The 25,533-nt window shown below is 36.9% G+C and overlaps 1 protein-coding gene across 39 annotated transcripts in view; it reads right to left on the bottom strand.

Annotated features, from left to right (window-relative positions):
- NALCN (sodium leak channel, non-selective) overlaps positions 1 to 25,533 on the bottom strand; it is a 226,926-nt gene that overhangs the window by 29,141 nt on the left and 172,252 nt on the right. For 24 of the 39 annotated variants that reach the window (XM_086880779.1, XM_086880772.1, XM_086880782.1 and 21 more), the window contains 5 exons: positions 12,172 to 12,245; positions 2,965 to 3,066; positions 2,456 to 2,525; positions 1,140 to 1,231; positions 855 to 977 (listed from right to left, as the gene is read on the bottom strand). In XM_086880779.1, the coding sequence (XP_086736905.1) occupies positions 855 to 977; positions 1,140 to 1,231; positions 2,456 to 2,525; positions 2,965 to 3,066; positions 12,172 to 12,245 (461 nt within the window). Of the gene's footprint in view, positions 1 to 854; positions 978 to 1,139; positions 1,232 to 2,455; positions 2,526 to 2,964; positions 3,067 to 12,171; positions 12,246 to 25,449; positions 25,522 to 25,533 lie in introns of all 39 variants that reach the window. The other 15 variants (XM_086880763.1, XM_086880771.1, XM_086880762.1 and 12 more) reach the window with 1 other exon arrangement.

Genomic DNA, 25,533 nt, shown 5'->3' with positions numbered 1-25,533 from the left:
AAACTTAAATATAGGTATTAAACCTGAGTATCTAACCATCCTGTCATGCTAACTGGAAGTAATTTGTCGAAGGCCACAGAGAAAATCAATGGTAAAGCAGCTGCTGAAACCAGTCCTTCTAAGTGCCAAGCTCATGGCCTCAAGCTATCTTCTCTCTTACACTGCTCTATGCAAGGTGACATGAATTAACCCTTTAAAAACAGGGTGCCAGCAACAGACAGGTTTAAAAGAAGAGTTGTGAGAAGATTTTAGAGAAAGCTGCTTGTACATGGATCTCTACCTGCCACACTCACATATACCTACAAATCAGTTGTTGAGTCCTCCTAGTTTTCATTTGGTTTCAGCTTTTCTCCTTTTATCTCCCACAGCTGAACACCTCCCCAGCCCACTCTGAGTCCCTTATTATGGGCTACAGAGTGTTTTGGTGGGCATGGGTGCAATTAATTTCTCTTCACAATTTCTGTTCTATGAGAAACTGTTGGTGTATTAAAACTTCTTGCCTTATGATGAGGAATAAGATAGGAATAGCAAGCTGATTCCCAAATGTCTGAAAGTGGGAAACATTAGCCTTTCCTCTCAGCTCATGCCTGCAGTTTCCCCACAGTCTTGTCCATCTCACCATCACAGACTGCTCAAACACTTCTGCCCTAACACAGCATTTTATTGCTTCCTTTCCTTCAGCAGCAAGACTACACCACAGACAACTGGCTGCCAGCTTATGTGGTGACCACACTATAAGCAGCTTTAAAGTGTCTATAAGCAGTTATAAGTGTAAAAGGAAAGTTAGAGCTTGATTTCTGAGGACATGGAGGACAGCACTGGTTGGAACCAATGTTGTTATGAAATGAACTTACGCATTGAAGCGAGCCCGTACCACCACTCGGCAGAAGTTCCTGAATCTGTGCTCGCGGCCAACTATGAAAAGGGGTTTATCAAAATACGGGTGATTCTCTCGCAGCTCCTCCTCCTGGACTTTCCTTTTGAAAAAAAGTAAATTATCAAGTGTTACACATTATCCCTGGCAAAAAATATCCCTTACACTTTGTACTCTTTTTCATGTTGACTCTTAACACTTTTAACTTCATACAGAGAATAGTTAATACAGAAAATGTGAGCTCAGACTTTTGATTTTTAAATACCTTTTCATTTCAGCTTGTTCCTTTTTTTCTTGGATCATCTTTATCTCACTGTCTTCTCTCTGTGCATTTCTGTATCTCACTGTGTTGGAGTGCTGGAAGCAAAATGATTCCTTTTAATCGAGGTCTAAGGGTTGTTATTTTTTAATGTTTCAGATGAAAGTAAGATATGGTATTTTACATAGAAATATTCAAATGAAAGATCTTTATTTCCAAATGTACTGCACATCAACTCATTCAAGCATATTGCATAGTATTTTCTATCTACAGCTTAAGGCTCCTTATTTTCATCAAGGTTAATTTCAGTTCTAATTTCATGCTTGAGGCTCCATCCAATCTAACTTTTAACTTTAAAACCAGAGGTCCTGTAAGACCAGCCAACCTCTCTGAACTGCAGTGAATACAATCAAATTTACTAAAGGCAAAGACTGGGAAAGAAAAGGCTTTAGACACCCTTTCAGCTTCTCAAGTCTTCTGCATGGCTGCCAGACTATGAGGCATGCAAATCATACAGTTAGTGACTGCTGAGTGCAGGGATGAAGGAGAGAGAGGGAGGGAGGGAAGGAGGAAGGCAGGATGCTGTCTGAGCTCATGCAGAGGAGGGAACAATCAGCATTACTATTCTGAGTTATGTGAATCTTTGAAGCACTCCTGGTGGGGTAATGCTGGGTGATATCCTTACTGTTAGATACTAGCAAAGCCACATCTGCTTTAGCTACCTTTAAAGACTGAGATAGTTTGGAAATGGGGTGACTAATATGCTTCTTGAAATTTTATTGCTACAGAGATCCACAAAATATCATATGAATTTGCAGAAATGAATACGCTCTTAACTACATGAAATTACACAACAGTGAAATCCATGATTACTATTCTCCCTTTTAGTCTTTGTCCCTTTGTATGACAGTTTTGCTGCTTGGAAAATATTGCTAAACTTCCATCAGAAATTTTGAAGTGCTGTTTTGCCAGCCTGAGTGATTTGTATAATTCCAGAGTAACGCTTTTTAAGGTGTCCTGGGCAGCAATTGTTGTGTTCCTAATGCAGTGTCTACAGATTCAGTGAATCTGTCTCAGCAAGTGTTCCAAAACCATAATTCTATCAATGAAACAACCATTTCAATTATTTTGAGGATAATTCTAATGCAGTTACAGCATTTGTCTTATGACTTCCTTTCAAGATTTCAAAAGACTAATTGCAAGCAAGCTCATAAATAGAATTAGTCTTCCACAGGGATTAATTTGAATTAAAAATATATTTTTTAATATATTCTAATTTCTTGTATTCTCAAGCTGAAACCAGCATTTCTATGAGGACTTACATCTTGAGTCAATGTTTCAAGAGATTTTCCTCTGCTGATTCGCTGGCTGTTCGAACCATGTCTCAGTGACCTGAAACAATCATAATCAATTTAACAATACATCTCAAGATGAAATTTTGACCTTTATGAGATGACCATTATAAAGCACTTTTCTCCAGCCACCCAATATCTCAAATTCTTATCATTTTTCTCTTGCTAACATCAGAAGCTTATATGCTCTTCAATTGTTTTCAATCTCGTCTAACATAAGCCAATTTCTTTTCTTCTGATCTTTAAATTGATAGCTTTGTAGTCGGCAAAGGAAATGACATTTGAAATAAAAAGGCATTTTTTTCCATTTATACAGTACAATGAATTTCATTATGGTTACAATGAAGAATGGTGAATTCAGTGCTTTGCACAAGGAGGTAGTTTTGGCTTTTCACATGTTAGGGATTGCTCAAATTTATTTCCTTTTGTTACCTTTATTTTAAGAATATTTTAAAACCACCCCTTCAGTCCATTTTTACCTGCGTTCTTGTCGTATATGATGCTGGACACTAAGTATTGACCTCTCCTTTGCTGGCTGCCCCTCAAATGATCCGCTCAGCATACGTTGTCTAGTGCAGGCCCTACAAAGAAATGTAAAGATGATGACACGGAGTTTTCAGTATAAATGATAATTTCTGAGGTAGCACATTCAGAGAAATCAGCTTGGCTTTATGGGAAGCAAGTACTTCAAGAACAAAATAAAGTAACAGTGCAAGAGCAATGGACTTTCCATGAAAATATTCCCAAAGCAATGGGCTCCCACTCTGCAACCCAACTGGTCATCTGATGAACCTTTTCCACACCTTAGCAAGGACCATCTATGATTTTTTTTCAGTTTGCTGTAGAATTTTTGGTCCCTCAAGACTTGACTAAGTGTGGAAGGGGTCAAGCAATGCACTGACCATCAGTAAAATCAGTTTCTCAACAATAAAGAAGGGACTGGAACAAGTACAACAGCAATTTTAGTCCCTTTCAGGACTATACATACACACTTAGGACCTAGAACATAACTTGGAGTGTTCAAAACAACTGGAACTCTATCTGATATGAAATGAAAAGCCGCACATTGTGATATTCTGCAATATGAAATGTCTGCTCTCTGGTAATGCAGTCAACTTACAGCATTTTGTTGTGTGGGTGTTCTCACTTGTTTGTTCATAATTCATTTTGTTTTTTGCTTAATTTTGGCAAACACACTTTACACATTTTGGCAGAAATGAGTATTTGTTGGCCAGTAAGTGTACCACAGCTAAACAGAGCACGCATATCTTTATCTTGATGGCTACAATGAAATTAATTTGCTTATGAAAGAGAGGTTTCCACTAAAAGAGCTCAGACAGATCCCTCTGATGGCTGAGAAAAGGAACTTCAACATTGGAAACATATTTTAACTTTCCAGAATTGTTCAATTTAAAGTTTACACTGTGTGTTCCTTATTGCTCATTTTGTATTATGAAACCATTTAGAGAAACACAAGACTCAGCTGGTAATATTCCATATTTTTTATTGAACTGAATCTTCACTTTTTTTTTCTGAAAAGATGAAAACAGCTCTACACCCTTTGTGTAACCACTCTATCTGCCAGTCTGTAAGGCTTAGATATGCCTTGACAGCATGGGATGATCATGCTTGATCTCAAAAGGTGTCCATGACATGTTCTTTTTCCACTGTGGCTTTGTTTTTCACTCTTCTCCACTTTTTCTCCTTCTTTTGGATTTAAACACATAAATGATACAAGTAGGAATCCAAAGTGATATCTGGAACAAAAATGAGAAGCTTAGAATGTTTGTCAGTGTCACCACTGCCAATCAGATTAGCATGCTAGAAAAATACGTTGTGCTACACTTGTTATAGAAAGCATTAGGTTACACTACACTGAACTAAAGTATCATGACATATAAGAAAATTACTGTATGTCTTATAAAACACAGCTCATCTTAGACAAACAATGAACATTTTACTACCAAAGAATTTTAAGCATTATATTGTGGAGGATGATACCACATGACACTGTCAGAAAACAACCGAGATATTTGAATACCTTAGCAATTTTTGATTGAATAACAGAAAAAAAAAGAAAACAATTATTTCCTAAAAATAGATCCTGTCTCACTCCATTAAAATGATGATCCAGTTTCTCCCAGCAGAGACAATGAAAAGTTCTGGGGTCTGACTTCTGTATAGAGGCTACTTGGTGTGACAAAGAGGGTAACTTATCTCTTTTTTTTATCTTTTCTTCTAGATATGAATTATTATGCTCTGCTTCTAATAGCTAAAAATTATTTTCTTGACATCAAAACGTAACTTGTACATAAACTTTTCATGCTCTTGTACATAGCAACTTGAATTCCATGTTACATAGACAGTGTTCATAATAAAAGTCAGCTTTAAATGCTTAAGTGATAAATTCTTTACCCGAATAATGAACAAGATGGCTTATTTGATTGTTAATAGTGTTGTGAAATAGGCATATACTGTGGGCATACTATGGCAGAATGGGAATGCATAAAAAGTAACACCTGTAGAAAGACTTAGTATTGTTTATGATCTCTAAGTTCTGGAAGCCCTGCAGCTCTTGTGAAGTCAACAGAGAAATAATGAAATACGAGTTGTTTAGCACAGAGATCAGAAATTTTTATCAAGCAATTGCAAAGAAACATTTTTGTATTTCCAGAGAAAAAGATGTGCTGAAAAGGCCTTGTCTACTTTAAACAGCTTCTCTCCTGGTATTCTCCACTTTATGGGAATTAGTGCCTTGAAAATTAATCTTCCTTGTATGAACTCTTAGTAAGAGCCACACTTAGTTATCCTTTTGACTCAGAATCTGGATATTTTTCAGCTGCTTTGGCACGTAGAGTTGCAGATCTTTGGGGACCTTTGATAAACATGGTAGGTGCCATGTATTTTTCAGACTTTCAGAATTGCCAGTTTTAAAGTCTGCAATAGGGTTTGTGTTCTCATTGTAGACATGTACATGTGCATGCTTCCTCTCAGTGCCTGCCTGTGAGCCACTTGTCCAAAGTTTTAGCCAACTCATAGCCAATGGAGGCATAGGACCCAATTAAACTGGCTGTACAGAGGTGGCCAGCACCACCTGCCATGCCTTGGAGTATTGTGCTTTGCTTCCAGCTGCTGTTCCAGCAGAATGCAATATCCCTACAAGTTTGTGTATTCCCTGCTATCTTCCAGAGGATGTTTTGGACATACTCTTTCATCTCACAAATTACTCTATGTCCATATGTGAACAACTTCATTGAATGCTTGGTCAATTATTTTAATTAAAGATGTTTGGAAGGTATTAAAGTAACCACAAATTTGGCATCTAAAAACAAAGCAGTCAGGTAATGATCTCACTGGGCTCCATTACCTTTATTGGTTAGACTTTTGTCAACTAGATGGTAGAGTTCATCCCTTAGCTTACAGGCAGATTGGGCTACCTGGAGTTGAATCCCACACCAGGCACAATCAACATGCCACAGTGTTAAGAATTCAGTCCTATGTGGTTTGAAAATTGGAGTTTTTAAAAAACACTTTTCTTGCCTTGATACATTTTTATGTAACTGGAGCTGGTCAGAATCTTTTGACCTTTCTTCAAACAATAGATACAAAATTTCCCTTTTTAGTTAAAATTGCCCTTTCCATCTTCCTATACCACATTATTAGGTTTATTTTCACTAGTGAAGGAATAAGGAAGGTATGAAACAAAGGAGAAGAGACAAGAAACATGCCAGCCCTCTGGATTTTGTACTCACCTTGCAGAACTCTGAACACAGTTCAGCAGCTGCAAACCACACATTCCAAATTTGCCTTGAAAAGTGCAAATGTAATAAAATAGCCTGAAAGAGAAAATGCAATTTTTTTAGGTAACCAGAAAGTGAGGTGAAGATCACACAGAACAAGACAATACTGGTATACCGTGTAGTTTGTATTACCTGCAACCAATTAGCAGGTCCACATATTTGAAGTCTTTCAAACTATTTCATGCTTTGGAATTCCTGAAAAATAAGTCATGAACAGAGTGTTCAAGTACCATTCTTTGACCAAATGTAAAATGTTAAAGGTTTTGATCAGTAATTCGAAATACTATACCTTTCATGAGTATTCTGAGGTCTCTTGCAGAGGGCAAGCATGTGGCTCATGCTTTTCAGTCAGGCATCCTTTCTGCAAAATTGTTCACTCATCTTGCATTCTGGTATAACACTGCTTTGTTTGTTTTTTTTTCTGTATTTTAATGAGTGAGTATTTACGTAGTAATTGTAGAAACTACATATATTACTATGTACTTTTGTTGTTCTCTCTGAAACATGCTCACATAGAAGCCTTAGTAGTCTGGTGAACTCCAGTGCAGTTATCAGCATCATTCAGCACTGTTTTCCCTCTCTAGGACTCTCTATCCTTACTAAATCTTTCTATGTTCTCATTATAATTCCATATAACTTGGAGTATATGGTTAAATGTGACAGCCTAAGATTCATAGGGACTCCACCTGAGAGGCACTGTAGTGTTTCTTTCCTTCATTTTTAAATTTAATTTAGTAAGGTGCTTTTTAAAGAGCAAGCACAATGAACACTTTCACCACATCTACAGTACTGTTCTTTGTGGGAAAAAGATACTATTTTTAATAGAAATCTGAATATGGCTGGTGAAATAAGATGGATTATTAATACAATTGGGAAAGTCAGTATTTTTTCTTTTCTATGTTTTTTCTTGTTTCCTTTCTCATGTCTCTAAAGCAAAAAAAACAAATAGTCACTTATTTTCTTTAGTGACTGCTCAGGCAGTTGAGCTATGGTAGGAGACCTTTTCTTCAGCAATTTTTATTGTGATTATCATTTTTGCCTTGCTGTTTCAGCTTCTCCTCTCACAGATGTTTATATAATAACAATTTTTATTGGACTGTAGAAGAATCAATAAAAGGAGTGCAGAAGAAGAAACCTCAAGTGGCTATCCAGTCTACCACCTCTCTCAGAATGGGATCAGTTCCATACCTGCAGTGTTGGAGACTCCACAGCCCAAAATCTCTGCTTCACAACTGTCCTTTGCAGTGATGCACAACGTGGTGTTCATTTGGCACAAACCCCATGAAACAGAGTAACTTATTTCCAATGGAAATGTGCATTCCAGTCTTTCTTTTTGTTAGTCTTTGCATCAGGCAGGTGAAATCCAGTGATACCGTAGAGATTTAGGAACGTGGTGACTAAGTTTGGATTTTGCATGGAGTGACAACAATCATCAATGGAACTTACCTGGAACATTTGTTCTGAGAAATGCATGGGGTCAAACCCTCAAGGTTATGAAGAAAGAAATCACATTCTTAAGAGAGAAAACATAAAATATATGGCAAGAATTTTGTTGCAAGTGAGTCAGAATCAACTAATACAAGTCAGTTATTTAACAAAGACAAATTTCTAATAAAGGATACCAAAGGTGTATCTTCTAGGATCAGAGAATCATAGAAACATTTAGGTTGTAAATGATCTGTGCTCATTCTCTGTATTTGTGTTCAGGGAGATTTTATTTAGTGATAAACTTCATAGCTTTCCTAGAAATCACTGTATTTTGCAGAAATACTTGTATGAACAAAGTCTGAATTATCTTCTAGCATATTAACAAACTAGAATAGGATACTTAATTCAAGCAATTCTTTCTCCCCTCTCTCTCTTCTCTGTGCCTCTCCTGCCCTCAGCATTCTCAGTTTCAAACAAAAGATAAATGCACTTCATTCAGTTAGTTGTTTATGAAACTGAATATTCCACTTAAGCCTGAGTTATGTTACTCCCTCAGGACCAGGAAGCACATCAGACAAATCTTGTCTAGAACAGTGAAAATCCTATTGCACACCCCTGTTTAATCAGTTTATGGCTTTACTATAGCATCAGTTGTAATGAAAAGCAAATAAAAAGCTGCCCATTTTGAAAAAAAAAAAAAAGTTTCCCAAACTGTCACAATATATATTTTATATATATGTTGTAGAGTCTCCTTCCCTGGAGATATTCAAAAGGTGTCTGGATGTGGTTCTGGGCAACTTGTTCTGGGGTGGTCCTGCTTGAGCAGGAAGGTTGGCCCAGATGACCTTCAGAGGTCCCTTTGAACCTCAACCATTCTCTAATTCTGCAAAGCACAATTTAATTCACACCAGAATCGGGTTTTGCAGTATTGGCACTTTGATTGTATTCTGGACTATGTGAATATGTGTTATTCTCATTTTCCCCACCATTCTGTGCTGTTTACAACTTATCCTCAGCACTGGAGAGAATGAACTGATTTCTACACAGCATTTTGACTGGACCTGCTCTACTCTCTCTATTTCAGAAAGCCAGTGGGACTAATAAAGGACTAGACCTCACTCTTAGATAACAATCGAGCAAGGAATGAGGGTCAGAAGAACCACTGGCACAAAAATTGCTTTTAAGAGAAAAAGCAGTGTTTGCACCAACACAGAGTGAGAGAAAAGTGTGAAGCATTGAAGGTATGCAGGAGAAAGTAAATTTGCTAGAAGTGGTTATTGCTGCTAAGGGAAATGCATTGCAATTTTCACAAAGGAATGGAGCTGATTGCAATTCAGAGGCTCTATTAAAATGGATCTTGTTTTGAAAAAGTTTTTCTAAATGTCTGTAAGTCACTTGTACTTTATTTAATTTTTCAAGGTTGAAGTCTCCACTTCAGAATGGATTTATGGTGAAGAGTTAAGGCTTTCATGCTCTGGCCACTGGCATTGGTGATGCAAAGCACTGATCAAAGTACCAGAACAGCAGTTGCTACATCCTTGAGTTGGTTCCCATGCCTAATTGCACAAAGACCTCAAGGAGGCAAGGTGAAGGTTGGCTTCTAAACAAGGATTCTCAGAAATGAGACACTTCCCTAGGGGTGCAGCAAGAAAGCTGCAGGAAAACAAAGATACCCAAGACATCAGTTTTGCTGCACAATGTAACAGCAGATGAGCAGGTGAGACAGCTGGGACTGAGTGCATGAACCATCTCTCTTGGTGTTCAAAGGCTATTACTGTCCTTCTGCCTCATCTTGGGGAAGAAGATGTCAAGCTGAAGTTCAGCACATAAAAGGGATAAATGAAGATTGGATAAAGAAGGATGCACAAGAGAAACATGAAGGCTATGTGTAATGCATGGTCCTCATATACAGTTTGCTGTATTGAAACATTCACAATTTTATTAAAAAATAATTTGGCAAGGTTTTAAAGGTAGAGGGGGGTGGAAGATCAGAGGTGGATTTAGGCTGGAACTGACTTAAAATTCCCTTTCAGCACATCAATTTTATCAAGCTGAAGTTGCCCCTGGGCAGCTTTACATATAGAGGTATTGCTTTAGAAAAATGCTTCTTAATTCAGGTAGACAAAAATTTAAATTATGCTAGAAGCAATCTTTTCAGAAGGGAAATTCTGAGTTAACTCTTATTGTTCTTGGCAGAAATGACATTTCTTCTTTTGTCAGATAATCTGAATACTTGAGAATCACCTAGTTTTATGAAGGAGTTTACAGCATTTACAACTAAAGCAAAAATAAGAACTATAATCTCTCATGTGTTGAGAATTTAAATTTTCCTGTGTTACTTAAACTGAATCTGAAATTTCAGCTGTAAATATTATCACTTCTTTTCCTGTTTGTAAAATACCCCTGTGTCAACAGGGCTGTCACTGTCATTAACCTGGAAACACTGGCAGTGCTCGGGACCAGTCAGCCCATCACTGGCAATCTCTATCAGTTTGCCCACCAGATGCACCATGAACACAATCTCCTTATGCTGGAACAGATGAATTGCAAGTGTCATTAGATCAGAGCTTATTTAACAGTTTTGAGTCACTAAAAAGGAACAATAAGCAGTATTTGTTCTTTTTCTCAGAAGAGAGAAGATTCTTTGTAAGATTCTTTGTAAATCAGCCCAAGAAAGTGTTAGAGGATGTGATCCATGTTTTTCTTATTTGATGGAAGTTCCCTCCTTTTCTCTGTGTTCCTCAAAATTTATTGCTGATGATCCAGGAATTAACAGAGTAAATAGATAATTAAAAAAAAAAAACAGTAGATGAATAAATGAAAACTTTATTATTCTGCCTCTGAAACTTCAGAGGAATTCAGGTGAATTGATAAGAAGTCCTTTTACATACATGACTTTGGCAGAAGCCATGATCTGAAGGACCAAGTGGAATTCAGCAGGATTGAAATTGGAAGGACTGATTTCTGGTACTGTCCTTGCATCTCTGAGAACACGGTGAAGTCCAAACAATTCTTTGCTTGGATTCTCCTCCCACTATTTCAGACTTCTCCTGATAAGGAGAAAGTTCTGTGCTGATGGGGGAATTCTGAATTTCAATTTCCAGAATTTAAGTTTTTCCTCCTATCTAAGAAAGAATGAAGCTTCTACAATATCAGTTTTTTGGTCTTTTTTTAATTTTTTTTTTGTCTACATTTTTGCTTATGCAGTATAGTATATGAAAAACACCAAACAAACTGACATTTGTGGAACCCTGAAGGTGTCAATAACGTTTCACTGTTCTTATATAACACAGAATTTCATTACAAATGTTCTACAGAAATACTTCCAGGATGCCTCTGTCTAAACCTGTATTTTTAGAAGTATTTTGCTTATTCTATCTGTAACAGTAATTCCTGTGAAATCAAGGCACACAGCTGAAAGAAATGCTTACAAATAGTGCACTAAATTTTGTTAAGGTTGAATACTTACGATATTGCATTTACTTTTATCAATAATATTTTTACAGTGAGTATTCATTTGAATTAGTAATTGTTTACGTTGTCATTACATGGGTTTAAAGAGAGAAGAAGTTTCATAATAATTTCTGCAGTTCTCCCTGTTCTGTATTCTTATAAAGCATTAAAAAGAACCAGAGCTGCAAGACTTCTCAAATGGTTTTCAAGAAACTTCACACAGAAATCACACAGAACCCATTGTGCACTGCTCCTCATTAAACATTGCCTTACTTAACCTGCACTTTTCACATCAGTATTCCTATTAATACAATGTATTTACCTGGCCCCTCTCACTGAAAGAAAACAAGCATCAATATAAAAAACAGTGACCTATAAATTGCTTGCATTATTTGCATTATTAATTCACCAACAGTGGCATGAAAAACTGAAGCACAGAGTTAACTAAATAACTTCAGAATTGTGTCTTGGAGATTTAGGCTTGCATTATTCGCTTATGGTGCTGTGTAGTTACTTGATAAGGAATACCAAAAGGAGTGATCATTATTAAAACATTCAGGAGATCTTTCTACAGAAGCCATGGTTCTGAAATCTTCACTGTCCATTTGGTACTTGGAATATGACTAGCTGTAGTCTATGCTTTCTAGACCACAATCCCTGCACACATTTATGTGCAGATATTTGCAAGAATCAGGTTAGAATTATTTAGGCAAAATAACAGACATGTTTTGGTTAATTCAGAAGGAAGAAGTGAAGAGAGCTAAAATATGATCTTACTGCATGATACAATTGAAATATATACTGAATAAGTACAATCCCTTTCTTTTTGTTGTTCAAGCATATAAAATAGCCAAAGAGCAACTTACCTTTGATAATGAAGGCAATAGATGTACTACAAAGAGATCCACTATTATGAATATTATACATCCAGTAACTGCATGATAAACAAGGTTGTGAGAAATCAGATGACAGTCAAAACAGTATCAAACCACATCTGACTCTTACCTTAGAATTTTATTGATTGCTGTCTCTTTTTCCAGAAGGTTTCTTGCTCTGATGCTGAAAACAGATTTACGGAGCTATAAAATTAAGAAAAAGACAGCATACTTTTTAATTGTCTTAAAATATAACGTGTATGTGACAGAAGAATTAAATATAATGATGCTGAGTGCATAAAAAGGATGGTGGAAAGCAGTCAAAATGCTTATGTACATCTTTTGGCCTTCCAATCCCAATTGTTAGGTAGTTCTGTGTAGAAAGCAGATAGTTTTGCTTGCTAGCAGAAATTTGCTTTATTACACATTTCTTACTGGGCCAAATCATACTGTTTTGGTACTCCTTCTTCACTTTGGATTTTGACTAGGCTGGATCATACTCTGGAGATGCCTTGATTGTACAAAACAGCCAGCAAACAAAGCTCAGATGTCTAATTTCAATGTCTTTTTTTTTTTTTTTTCCCCACAGATGCAGAGAAAAAAATGTGTTGAGCAAAATATGCTTATGCTTGCCTCTGGTCATGAACAGTGTTTCAGGAATCTTCTTGTGAACAGGACTTCCTGAACGTGAAATGAAAGGACTGAGATACATGAAGAAACAAGCAAGTGATTAACAAACATGACAAATCAAGGAGCAAACCACAGCTGAAGAATTTAGCTCAGGAATTGCATCTGTGATGAACAGAAAGCCTCTGGCACATGGTAAGATTTCAATCTGTCAACTGTTTAGAGATCATTATCTTGAAGAAAATGGTTGAGAGAGATTTGGAAAGTCTTAGCAATCTGTGTCCTGGTTTTGATCAATCTGAAATGGAATCTTTAAGCACGTTTCTTTACATGTGCTTTAAATTTTCTAAAATACTAGCTCAAATCAAGAGTAATTTGACAAATAATTTTGCCAGAACTTCTCTGAAGACTCTTATTGACTCTGAGCTGCAGTAAGATCTTACTTTGTAGAGAAACAGAAGCCTAGAAAATACCTTAAAGACTCGCTAATTATACTGGCTGTACTTAATGAAATGGATATTGTTTTTTAACCACTACTCTAACAGCAAACTACAATCTCTTTCCTTCCCTTTGCCTTTACAAGTGTGGCCCCTTTCTCATGTCCTAGCTCTTCTCTGTACAGCCTAGAGAAGCAATAACACAGATGATTTGTAAACACCCTATTCTGAGAATCTGTGGGTTCCTTAATAAACCGGCAACTTGAAAATGGAAATGAAGTATGAACCACTTCAGAATGTAGTTTGGAAAAGGAGGCATTGGAATTTCAGTTAAGATTACAGAAGGAGTAAAAAACTTGTTGAATATTTGAATATAAACAAGAAAAATTTCCATTGCCTGGATATGGTTAACACAAAACTGAAATGAAAATCCTAGTATGAGATATACCTGTTGAGGAATACATCCAGTGCAGGCTGGGTGTGCAGCTGCAGTTTGAGCTGCAGATTGAACTCTGGGGGTGCAAGAGCCTGAGCCCAAGGCAAGAGGCTGTGAACTGATGACCCTTTGCCTAACAAAGGCCACAGGGACCTATGGCACTCAAAGACAAGGCAGGAGCTGATGACCCCAGACTTTTTCTTGCTTAGACTGTGATGGTATAAATGCCTGGGGTGCCTTTGCTTGGAGTGTCTCCTTGAAGGCACCCAGCTCAAGCTGCTATTTTATTATTCAGTTATTGTACCAAGATTAAATAATTTTAAGGATCTGGATGTCTGGGACTCTGCTTTGGGAAATGTGGGGTCAAGCTGGTGAGGTAACCTGGTGTGACTGTGTGAGTGTGGGGTGTGTAGCTGGGGATGGGACTTGGTATCAGATGCCAGAGTGACTGCCAAAGGGGCTCCTGGATGATCATACAGGTAAGTAATAAACCATTACAATAAATATTCTGTCGGTACAAATATGTCATATATTGAAACACTTTTGTGTAGATTTTAACTCATTTTCAGTATCTAGACACAGGTTTAGTGAATTTATCAGCATTGTACTTAATTATGGATTTAGATACATCTGATATAATGCTGAAAGCAATGGCAACTCTTTCACATATTTTCTTTTTCTAATATCAGTGAAATTAATGTCAGTGAATGCTGTGTAACCTTTTTTCCCTTAGCAGAACTGTAGAAAGAAGCCTCTAAATTATGGGAGCACCTATTTTAAAATATGTTCATTAGTATTTTTTTAGGGCTCAAACTTATGGAAGTAAGGAGGGTGGAAAACCAGAAGTTTTGTCTCAGTTATTTTTTCCTGTTAAAATAAATGCTTTAGAATAATTGCAACTACATGAAGTAGTGCTACATCAGCAAAAAAAGCATGCTACCTAGTAATGTGTTACGTCCATTATTATGGACATATTTCTAGTAACAATTCTTGTTGACTTCTTAGAAAGTGAAGATATTTCAAACATAGGAAGCATTAATTTTCTACCAATTTTCTAGTTTTTACCCATCTGATTTCAGTAAAAAAAGCTGAGTCATATAATTTTTTCTTGAAACTTTTCTACAGTTCCTTATCTGTCATAGACCGCTACTTTCCAGTGTTTTAATTAGGTGACAGAACACCTTGGCCTTAAAGGTTGTGGCCCAAACAAGGAAATTCACCCAGGTTGTCAGCAAGTGAACATGCCCTGGGAAAGCAGAAATGAGGAGTCTGTACTTCCAAAGACTCCAGAAGGACATTGAGCAGTCACTTAGTGCTTCCACAAGCCAAATGTTAAACTTCCTATTGCCAGCAAGAAGAAGAACATCTAAAGAAAAGGTTCTGGCAGGTCTAGGACATGGGCTACTTACACAGTAAGTTTGTAGCCCACACCACGGACTGCTGAACTCTTGCTCTAGGCAGCAAGACTAACAAAACAGACAGTGCTGTATGTTTTGCATAAAAACACTGCTAAATCCCTATGCCACACCAGCTGGAAATGGTTTGAACCCCTGTGCTTGATGCCTTCAATGAGCACCGTAGTTGTCTGCTGGGGATGTGCAAGAGCAGTGCTGTGTTATGATATTTGGCTGTCACACAGCCAGAGGTGCAGCAGCCGGAGAGATGAAGGGAAGCAGTAGGAAGGAGTGCATGTCTGGAGCCACTGAGTTGGGAGAGAAAAGACTGGGTTCTGTTTGCATTTTCAAAGCTGTTAATGAATTTTATTTAGTGATGCTTGAACAAATAAATAATAGAATTACAGAATCAGATGAGTTGGAAGGGATTCAAAGGATCATGAAGTCCAACTCCTGCCCCTGCAAAGGACACCTGAAGAGTCACACCATTTACCTGAGAGTGTTGTCCTAACACGAACTCTGTGGGGCTGGTGCTGTGACCCCTTCCTTGGGGAGCCTGTTCCAGTGACCAGACACCCTCTGGGTGAAGAACCTTTTTCTAATATCCAACCTAAACCTCCCCTGACACAACTGCAGACCATTCTTTCGGTCCTGTCATTGGTCACCAGAGAGAAGAGACCAGTGACTGCCCCTACTCTTCCCCTCAGGAGGAAGCTGTAGACTGTGATGAGGTTTCCTCTGACTCTCTTCTCCAGGAAGAAGAGATCAAGTGACCCCAGCTGCTCCTCATATGGCTTCCCCTCCATGCCTAAGAAGTCATAGGAATGGAGAAAGGTATGAGAACAGGGTGTTGCATCACATTATTAGTGTAGAGTGCATTTACTTTTCCTTCACTTTTTTTCAGGACTAGCTGTGAAACTTGCAGCTGAGACAGGACATCCTTGGGCACTGCCCTTGGCCTAAGCACACTCAATGGACTACAGCTTAGGTGAAGTTTTGAAGGTTTTTTTTTACAATCCTGTCTGTGTCTGGACTGTGATGGAATTTAGATTGGAGTCAGGTATCCAGTCTTTAATCCAGAATACATAGGCATATACAAGATCCTAGAGTTTGGTGCCTAGAGAACTCAGTGGTCCAAAATGGAATTCACAAAACAACCTGGCACTTCCAAGGATTATGGCTTTTGAAGACAATGGTCCTCCTTCCTCTTTAGGAATCAGGAGCCTTTCTTTCAGAAGAACACTGGTGAATTTATCTTGAGTCAAAAATATCCAGAAGAAGCAATGAAAGAAAATATTTTTAGATAAGCACAACTGATCTATTTCTCATAGTCAAAGGAGTCAGCAGTCAGTCAAATAGCAACACACATATGTCAATATGCATGCTGAAGAAAATCAAATATTACTAGTGTTTTTTAAATTATGCATCCTTATTTCTATATTAGATAAATGAAATAAACTACTTCCCATTTAATTTTACAAATTTGCATAGCACACCAGGCAAATGCAATGGGACTGTACAAACAGAAAATGGGGGTGATGATCAGTATTTTGTTTAATAATGTCTAGATGCCTCATGCTGGTGCAGAATGAGGCTGGCAATTAAAACTTGTGATACCTGCCGAGTTCTGGTATGTTGCAGAGGAAATTATAAACAGTGCTAACATACAAAATACATTACTCAATCAGACAATATGAAATTAAATAAGTACAGTACACTCTACTGATGTTATTTTAGGGTATATCTGTTTAGCCTGCTGGGTTTTTTTATTACAGATTGTGCTGTACTGTGAGGACACCCTCAGTGTACCTTTATTAGCTTTTATTTATTTATTTATTTATTTACTTCTCTATACCACCTATAAGTACACTTCATGCAGAAACCACAGTGCCATATAGCTTTCTGCTTAAGAACATTATTTTTTAGCATTTGACACTGTCTTAAAATCACATAACGGCATCTGATTACTCTAAAATACGTTTTCAGCAACACAGTTTAGAGAACTATTGCATGTTACTTTAAACTGCAATGACCTGCTGTGGCAGGTCAGCAAATTCCCAATAGTATTTCCTGGATGAAAAAGCTTTAGATAAATATAATGTGCTGCTACTATACCATGAATAAAGCTTGTGTCTTTGTTCTCATATTTCTTTGAGTTTATTTTACACAGACATGACCACAGAATTAGGAAATCTGCAGGTAGTGCTTCTTTTCCAAAAGTGTTGACAACCTTCTCTGCTGCTGTTGGCAGGACAGACTTTAGGCAGACAAAATAATTCAGTTCAGTCAGAGTGAACCTGGTCTAAGTGCTACATCCCATGAAATCCCATTTGTTGACTAGGACAAAGCAACCGTTGTAAAATAAGCTAAATCACAGAACATTGTTGCTCTGCAAGTGCCACCCTCTGCTTTGAAAAGGTACTGCAGACATTTTCAATAATAATGTTTGTTTAGCAGTGTATTTCAAAAATCCAGGCTTTCTACCCTGGAAGAAGAAAATCCTTGGCATAAGATTAAAAGCCAAGCAACTCAGGAAAATACCTTTGTGAAGTGTCAGGAAATGGCTGTGGACCAATCCTATATACTAAGCCTACTGGCACAGCACTGCTGACTTCAGGGAGATCTATGCCAATTTATACCAGCTAAGACATGGCTGAATGGTTTTAGTTTTTGAGAAATGCTGTATATTTTGATTTACTAAGGTTTGATGTATTTCTCTAGCAACGTGTTCGCAGTGCCCAGACCTCAGTGAATGCTACACAAAGCAATTATTTTCAACTTGAATTTGATAAATAATTGTATGCTATCAACAGGTAAAATATGTGGTGATGAAGTGTATGATTTTTGTATAAGGCTACTTCAAAGTTGGCAGAAGAGACAAGTATTGGTGGGTGTTCAGGAACACAAGGTGAGACAAGGTCATAAATTAATCATGAACTATGAATATCTGAAATATTTACTTGACAGTAGAAAAAAAAAAAGCAGTGCATGCAATACATTTTTCTAAGGTAATTTCTTAAGTGTTATATGAAAATAAGTAGTTTTGGCCTAGAGTTGTTAATAATACTCTTATAGGCAACTGCAGGACCATATGGGAATAGTCTGCTGTGCCATGCCAGAAATTCCAAGGAAGGAAAAAAAAAATTCAGAGCTTCTGTTTCAGTTTGGAATTTGTTGTATGCCAATGGATGGTTTATGTAGACTTGCAGAATGAAAAGATTGTTAGGTATTATATTGTTATTTAAACATGTACAGCTTCTAGGAAAAATATGAAGAGTCAGTACAATAACCAATATATCAGAATAGTTTTTACAAGAGAGCAAGGAAGTATTTGGGAAGAATCTGTTCAAAGTTTGAGCATTCTATAAAACATAGGATATTCCTGGTCCGCAGGAGTTTGCTGTGTAGCCTCTCAAATGCAAATATTTGTTCAACAACATTCTGCCAATGTATCTTTGATGTGAAGAGATTGGACTCTTTCAAAATGAGTGTGACAAAAGTCACACAAAGCACCATGAAAGGCGAGACTTCAAGTTTTTGGTAGATACTTAACAAAATGTTCACAAAAATTTAAGCAAGTTAAGTGACTAAATCCTATATGTATCTAGGAACTTCTTAAGCTCTTTTGAAAACTTTGAATAAAGGCAGCAATTACAAGACAGCTCTAGAGATCACTAATCCATTTCCCTCTCTCAAACTAGAACTAAGTATTTCATCTAGGCTTTGAAAACCTGGCCCTATGTGAGGTTGTCCTATGTAAGAAGCAGGCTTACTACAGTCAAGAAAGTGGTCTAGCATTATGTAAATGCCACAAGGACTCATAGGCTGTCTCTTTGGATTAGATGTCTAGAATGAGAGGTGGGCATAATCTCCTAAACTCTTGGGAGTCACTGACCTGAAATAGCTTTGATTCATTTTGTAGCCCTTGATTGCTGCCTCTCTCTTAAGGAAGGTAAAGTTCTTCTAATTAGCTGACTACTGGTCTGGAAAAGCTACATGTCTTTTCATAACCATGAACCTTTTTCAATTAAGTCTGAGAATGTGGACAAGGCTATTAGCAGTCATAAAATCTCCAAAGACCTAAAGAGGGCATAGTCCATCTCAGACTCATGGAGGAGCAGCTCCAGGGAAAGAGAAGAATCCCTCTCTTTTATGCCTTATAATGACATGTTTTGTTTTGTTTTGTTTTGTTTTTTCCTTTGGTATACCTGAGTTCTAAACTTTCATAGGTTTAATGGGTAGATTTTCTGTAAAAATATAGAATGGTTTGGGTTGGAAGAGACCTTGAAAAACCATCTAGTCCAATCCCTGTGCAATGTGCAGAAACATCTTCAACTAGATCAGGTTGCTTAGAGAGTCCCATCCAATCTGAAAGTGAATGTTTTCAGGAATGGGGAGCTCACCATCTTGCTGGGCAACTTGTTTCACTGTTTTACCACTGCCATTACAAAAAATTTTTTCCTTATATCTAGCCTGACTCTACCCTTGTTTAGTTTAAAACCATTACCCTTTGTCCTACTGCTACAGGCCCTTGTAAAAAAAGCCTGCCCCAATACTATAAGCCCCCTTCAACTACTGAAAGGCGTCTAAAAGGTTTCCCCAGAAGTTTCCTTCTCCAGGCTGAAAAACCCTCTTTCAGCTTGTTTTCATAAGAGATGCAATTCATCCCTCTGATCATTTTGGCAAGTGCAGCCTTGAATAGATTTGCTTCCTTTGGTTTTTTAGCTACTCAGAGCAGCAGTCAGGGAGACCCCGTGAAAAGTTGATAAAGAGCAGAGGGTAGATTACTCATGGCAGCCAACAGCAGGTGGAACTGAGGACTCCTGGCCAAGCTGATGTGGGTTTTTTATACATTCAGCTGGGTTTACAGCACTGCAGGAGAAGGCTCCCCTCCACACTTTGAGCTGGGGATCTTGAAGCTCTAGGGATGAAGGGACTGTCAGGGCTAGGCTGGGGATGGTAGATATGGATAGGGAGTTTCAAGGGGGAGGTAAGGAACTTCTGGCTGTACAAGAACATGCACTTGCCTTCACTAGAAAGAACTGATCATTACTATTATTAATCAGCTCTTGTGAATGAGTCCTGTGAGTGGATGGAGGACACTGAAGGGCTGGACATGGAAATCTGGATTCTTTGGTAAAAGCAGGAAAAAGTAATGTAGAAGGTTCAAAGAGAAAGGCTTTCCTGTAACTCAACCCCTCATTGCTTCTTCCTCCACACCAAAGTAATGTGTGCTCTTTGTTAAAGTACAACTGCACTAAAACTTTTGTCATGTTTTTATTTTGTTTGATTAAAGAAAAAAGAGAAATGGGAACATATCCTTGTATCTCAATACATATTCAAAGCTTTTGTATCAAATACTTGAAATATTTTAGTGTAAAACTGATGAAGTAGAAAGCAAACGCCAGTAGGAAGTCCTGAATTATGGCTCTTTTTGAAAATGGCAAAATATCCAGTCCCTCACTTCCTTTCTCTCAAAATGTAATTGAAAACTGGCATTTTTTCAGGCAGACTTTTGAACATACTATGCAGAGGCAAGAGTGACAAAGCAATTTAAAATCATTAGAAATCAGAGACAGACCACAACAAAACAGTCTTGCTACTGTTGCAGTTTTGTCTTCTCCATTCTGAAGGCAAACATGGTCAGAGAAGTGAAATATTTCCAGCTCAAATGTGTATTTAGTAAAATGCTCAATGAGAAAGAAATATATAAATTGGTTATTTAGACACAGGGACATTTTTACATATCCTTTTTTATGAAAACAAGAAAATCTTTAAAATGTAAAATCAATAAAAAGGTCAGCTGATTTTCAGTAAACCTGAAATACATCACTGTATTTATGTATATTAACTTCATTAGAAATAACTGATGAGAACATACATGGGAAAAAAATCATCTTTGAAAATCATGACTGTAATGAGTCAGAAAATGTTGGATTCATAAGCCATTATCATTCCAGCAGGTACATTGTTTTAATGACTTTTCTGAAAGTCATAACAAGATAGATTTTTGCATTTTCCTGTGAATGATGTAAATAGGTAAGACTTGAAGCACTTGGCTATGTTTAATTAACAAGTGGTATATGGAAACCAAAACAGTAAGACAGAATTGGATTCAGACAAATTAAGAAAAATAATAAAAAGTTTGATTGATTTTTGTAGATATGCATGAAATTCTGCAATAATTACTTCAGAAAAAATGCATTTAGTAGTATTTAAAAATAGTATTTTCTGCTTGGAATACATGTGCAATTACACTTTATTAATTTCTGCTATTTTCAAAATTAATTTAATAAAATTATTCTTTCAAATTACTTACAGAAAAGAATAATTAGGAACACAACACTATTGTATCTTTCATGCCAAAATTCTGCTTTGCACAATGGAATGCCCAAAATAAAGTTCAGAGAGGTTGATTAACTTGGGACATATATTTATTATAGTAAGAAACAGAATTCTGAAAATTGTAATTTATGAATAAATATTCTATCCATAGTTTTAACGAAAAAATGTACAAATAAAATATATGAGCATGTCTTCTTGCCTGATGTTTTTCTGCAAGGTATCTTGGGACACCCTGTCTTCCATACTAAAATATATGCCTTAGAAAACCTGAAAGGATATTTCAGCTTTTGCAATTACAAGTACTTTCTGCAAGGAAAAGTCCTTTTGGAATACTATCAGAAGCCTGGGGTGTTTTTTCTCAAGAAACAGAATAGTTAAAGAAGCTGAGCACAGATCAGAAAAAATCCCAACACAGAACATATATCCAGATGATACAAAAACATCAAGATTAGGTGGCATGTCTCAGCAGCTCACAAAAGCAGTATCTATGATATTAACAAAATATGTTAAACACAGATTCCAGCACGAGGTCTGTGGAAATTCCAAGCACAGAAAGCTCTCAAAATCTTGTAAATGCAAGTTTAGACACAGACATAGACACAGGGTTTGACCTAAGACCTTGGAGAAAGCTTCCAGATTTAGAATCATAAGTAAGAATATGAATTTAAATAGGAAGACATTAAGTTATGTTGTAGGAAATTTTAAGGTTTTAGAGTTCAGATATAGAAGTAGTTATAAAGGTAATAATAAGTTTAAGGTATAACAAGTAGTCTTGTGTGTCATTATATGATTGGTTTAGAATATTTGCACTGCGGCAAAGACGTATAGAACAAAATAATTAACTATTGGTGTTAAAGTAGAAATATTCTTTGTGGCACCAGTTTATTGACTAATTAACCTTTAAAAAACCTTGTGACCTGTAGTCTTGTGACCACTCTCCATGAACATTTAGTGAACATTGTGAAGATGCTCTCATGACTCCATGTAACTGTAGAAGAAGATTAATAAATCATGCTTTAAAATGCCTTTAAGTGGTCCCATCTCTTTCACAAAATCCCAATAGAGGTCTGCTGCTTAATATTCACAGTCCTCCATGATAATGGCTCTGGCTACCTCTGAGATTGGCTCTCACTTCCTGACCACAGTTTCCCTTCACAAAGGAATGTTCTGCTGGAAACAGGAAATCAATGAGAGAGCTATATGGTGTGGGAAGTCAAGCTTTCCCAGGAGCTAGACTGGCTCCTACTGGACAAAGGAACGACTACTAACTGCACTGCTTGCAAAACTAAAATCAAAACTCATACATGTGAAAGGAATCAGAAAATGATAGAAAGATGATAGAAAAGAGAGAAAAGAGAAAATACATTTACTGCTATCCAGTTAATCTTATAAGTGGAGAAATAAGCGAGGTGAATTGATTGTATTCCTTCAATTAAGTGGGAGATGCTCCAAGTCTGAACTATAAAACACATGGATATATTAAATGCTCTTGTGCTTTCTTTTGTAATTTACTCCTGCTTTGCCACTGTTGTAAGCATACACATGGGTTATCTGTATTAGCTGTACATATTGAACCAAAAGCATTTTCAAAGTTCATCTCATGAGTCTGTCAGTTTTGAACTTTAACAGCCACGTGCTGCGTTGTATGGCCAAGGATTAAGGATTAACAAGGATTAATGTTAAGGGTAAGTAACCAATTCAGAAGTGTCCATCTCACAATAATTTTCTCCAAGGTTTGCTAAAAGTTGAGTGTCTCTTAGGAAAGCACTTTGAAGGGTTTCTGTGCCACTCTGATTCCAGTCTTGAAGTTAAGAAGACAAAGCCCATGCTCTACAGCCAACTCAGATGTATTTCACTGGACACCTGATTTGTTGTAAATCTCACATTAATTTAATTCTTTGTCCTCCTGAAACTTGCTGCAACTATACCTCAGGCTATGTGAAAATCACTGAGATATCCTTATTTTCTGCCAAGTACCTTTCTTCTCATCCGACCACTTGCACTAAAGTGATATTTCCATATATTTTGAATCCATTTTCATCCAGTTCTTCTGGCCAAGAATTTACTGAAATATTGGTGATCTAAGGAAATTCCTAGTATACTGTGAATAATTTTCATACAAGTGAAGAAGTATAAAAGAACACTTACCACTCTGTCCCTAAAACTCCCTTTCCCCCACATGTACAATGTACATTTAATACCCTAAATCCCTCTTTTAACCTCATACGTTTTCCAAGAAATCTTCCTTCTTTAACCAGAAAATACCTTTAGAGTGCTTTCTGCTACAACAGGGGAATGCTCACCAATCTGAACAGTCCTGGTTTCTCTAATTTGACCATGGCTTTTTCAAATCATAGCCTGCAGACCACATCAGGACAGACCAGAACAGCATTCAGGGGGGCAGGTCTGTGGCAAGATCACTGATCTTTAGTAAATTTGCTTTGCAGGACCTCAAGTGGAGAGCAAAAAATGATCATCCTCCATCTCCAGCAGTATTCAGAGAACCCCAGAGAATCCAAGTTTTACACACAAGATGTTACAGATAATAATAAACAAGTCAAACAAAGAAAAGTGCTAAGCTGCCCATCAAGCATCTGTATGTGGGAGAGCCCAGGTGTTGCTGGAGTTGGATGTAGAAGGAAGAACATGATACAATCTGTATCCACACACCTACTCACTCCATACACTGACAGAGAACTCTTAGGGGATGCATGAAATGTAAAGGGCATTTAGGTATCTAAAAGTGATTTTTTTGTAATAATGTTTGGTTAGTTTATAACTTTCATAATAGTTTAAAAATTTGGAAGAGTTAGAAGAAAAGATGGAACTCACAGACGTGTCTAGAAAAAAAGGATCATAGCAGAGAAATCTGATTTCCAAAGCTGATCTTTTGATTTGGCATAGATGAAAATCATATCAAATGGATTGTAGTCATGGTTACAGTGATTTACACCAAAAATAAATTTTTTCCAAGTTTTTCAAAAAGGTAGACTATCTTAAAATAAAAAAAAAAAAAAAAAAAAGAAAAAAGGAAGAATGCATTGAAAATCTACTCTCTCTTTTCACCATAAAACAACTTTTAAAGGAAGTGGTCAATTTTAATAATTATAATACTGAAAACTCTAATTAAATTCACTCTGTAAGAGAACTTATATAAAATCTGCTTTATTGATCATTACAAATTATGGGGCAGATTGATTCTGAACACAAAACCATATAGTGGCAGATTTTTAGACAATGAAAAAAGAATATTGCTGAAGTGGAAGTCAGGGAAAAATGGGGGAATGTAAAGGCTTCCTATCAATTCAGCAGGTGTGGAACACAGAGATACTGACTTAGGTCCAGGAGTAAATGGAGGAAGCAGCCACAGTTCAGCTACCACAAAAGAAGGACAGAGTCAGATCTGCCAGCAAGATCTCACCTTTTGATTCTGCCTTTTAATTCCACTTCTTTTTCATCAACTACAATGCCAAAGCATTTGAAAATTTTCTGAAACCAACCCGCCACTAACAGGAACAGCGAAAAGGCATCCTGCCAGGCATTGAGATCAGTAAAATGTTTTGTCATGTTTCTTTTTTTACAAAGAAAACTAAAGATGCAAGGTTAATACTTAGGCAGAACCAGCCATTCCAAGCTTGTTTTAAGGATATTTTTAAGAAGACTTTTTCATACAAAAGTGAGGTTGCCTTGGCAACTGTAACTATAGAAAGCTTGAGTAATTACTTTCAAAAATCCTTCTTAGTGCTTTCTCCTCTTAATAGGAATATGTAAATACCTTGTTTTAAGCTACATTTATCAGAAATACTACTCATCATTGTTTCTACCCTTGAGGCATGGGGATCCTAGAGTATGTGCTTAAAGCAGGTCGAATAGTGCAAAACCAATTTGCAAATGCTTATTTAAATTCAAAAATTAAAATCAGATAATGCATATTTGCTTTTGAAGGGAAGCAAAAATTTGAAAAGAATGCAGCATTCTGTTTTCATATTGCAAGATCTCACTGAATAAACTGTGCCACGTATTCATCTGTCTTCAAACACAGTAACAATTCACTTTTGTAAACAGCAAGCAAAAGGAATTAAGGTGGAATTTAATACACCTAAATTATATTAAGGTAAACAGATCTACTGAGCCACTGCACAGCTCTGTATTGCATACTGTGGACTTACCTGGGTGGCTGAGACAACTTTAAGGTCTTTGTTCATCTCTTCATTACATGGTAGAAATGTACTCTGATTACCCTGGCATAGTGT

The sequence above is a fragment of the Cyanistes caeruleus genome, chromosome 3 (assembly GCF_971803275.1).
Source record: "Cyanistes caeruleus chromosome 3, bCyaCae1.hap1.1, whole genome shotgun sequence".
NCBI lineage: Eukaryota > Metazoa > Chordata > Aves > Passeriformes > Paridae > Cyanistes > Cyanistes caeruleus.
This window is presented reverse-complemented; position numbering and strand designations above follow the sequence as displayed.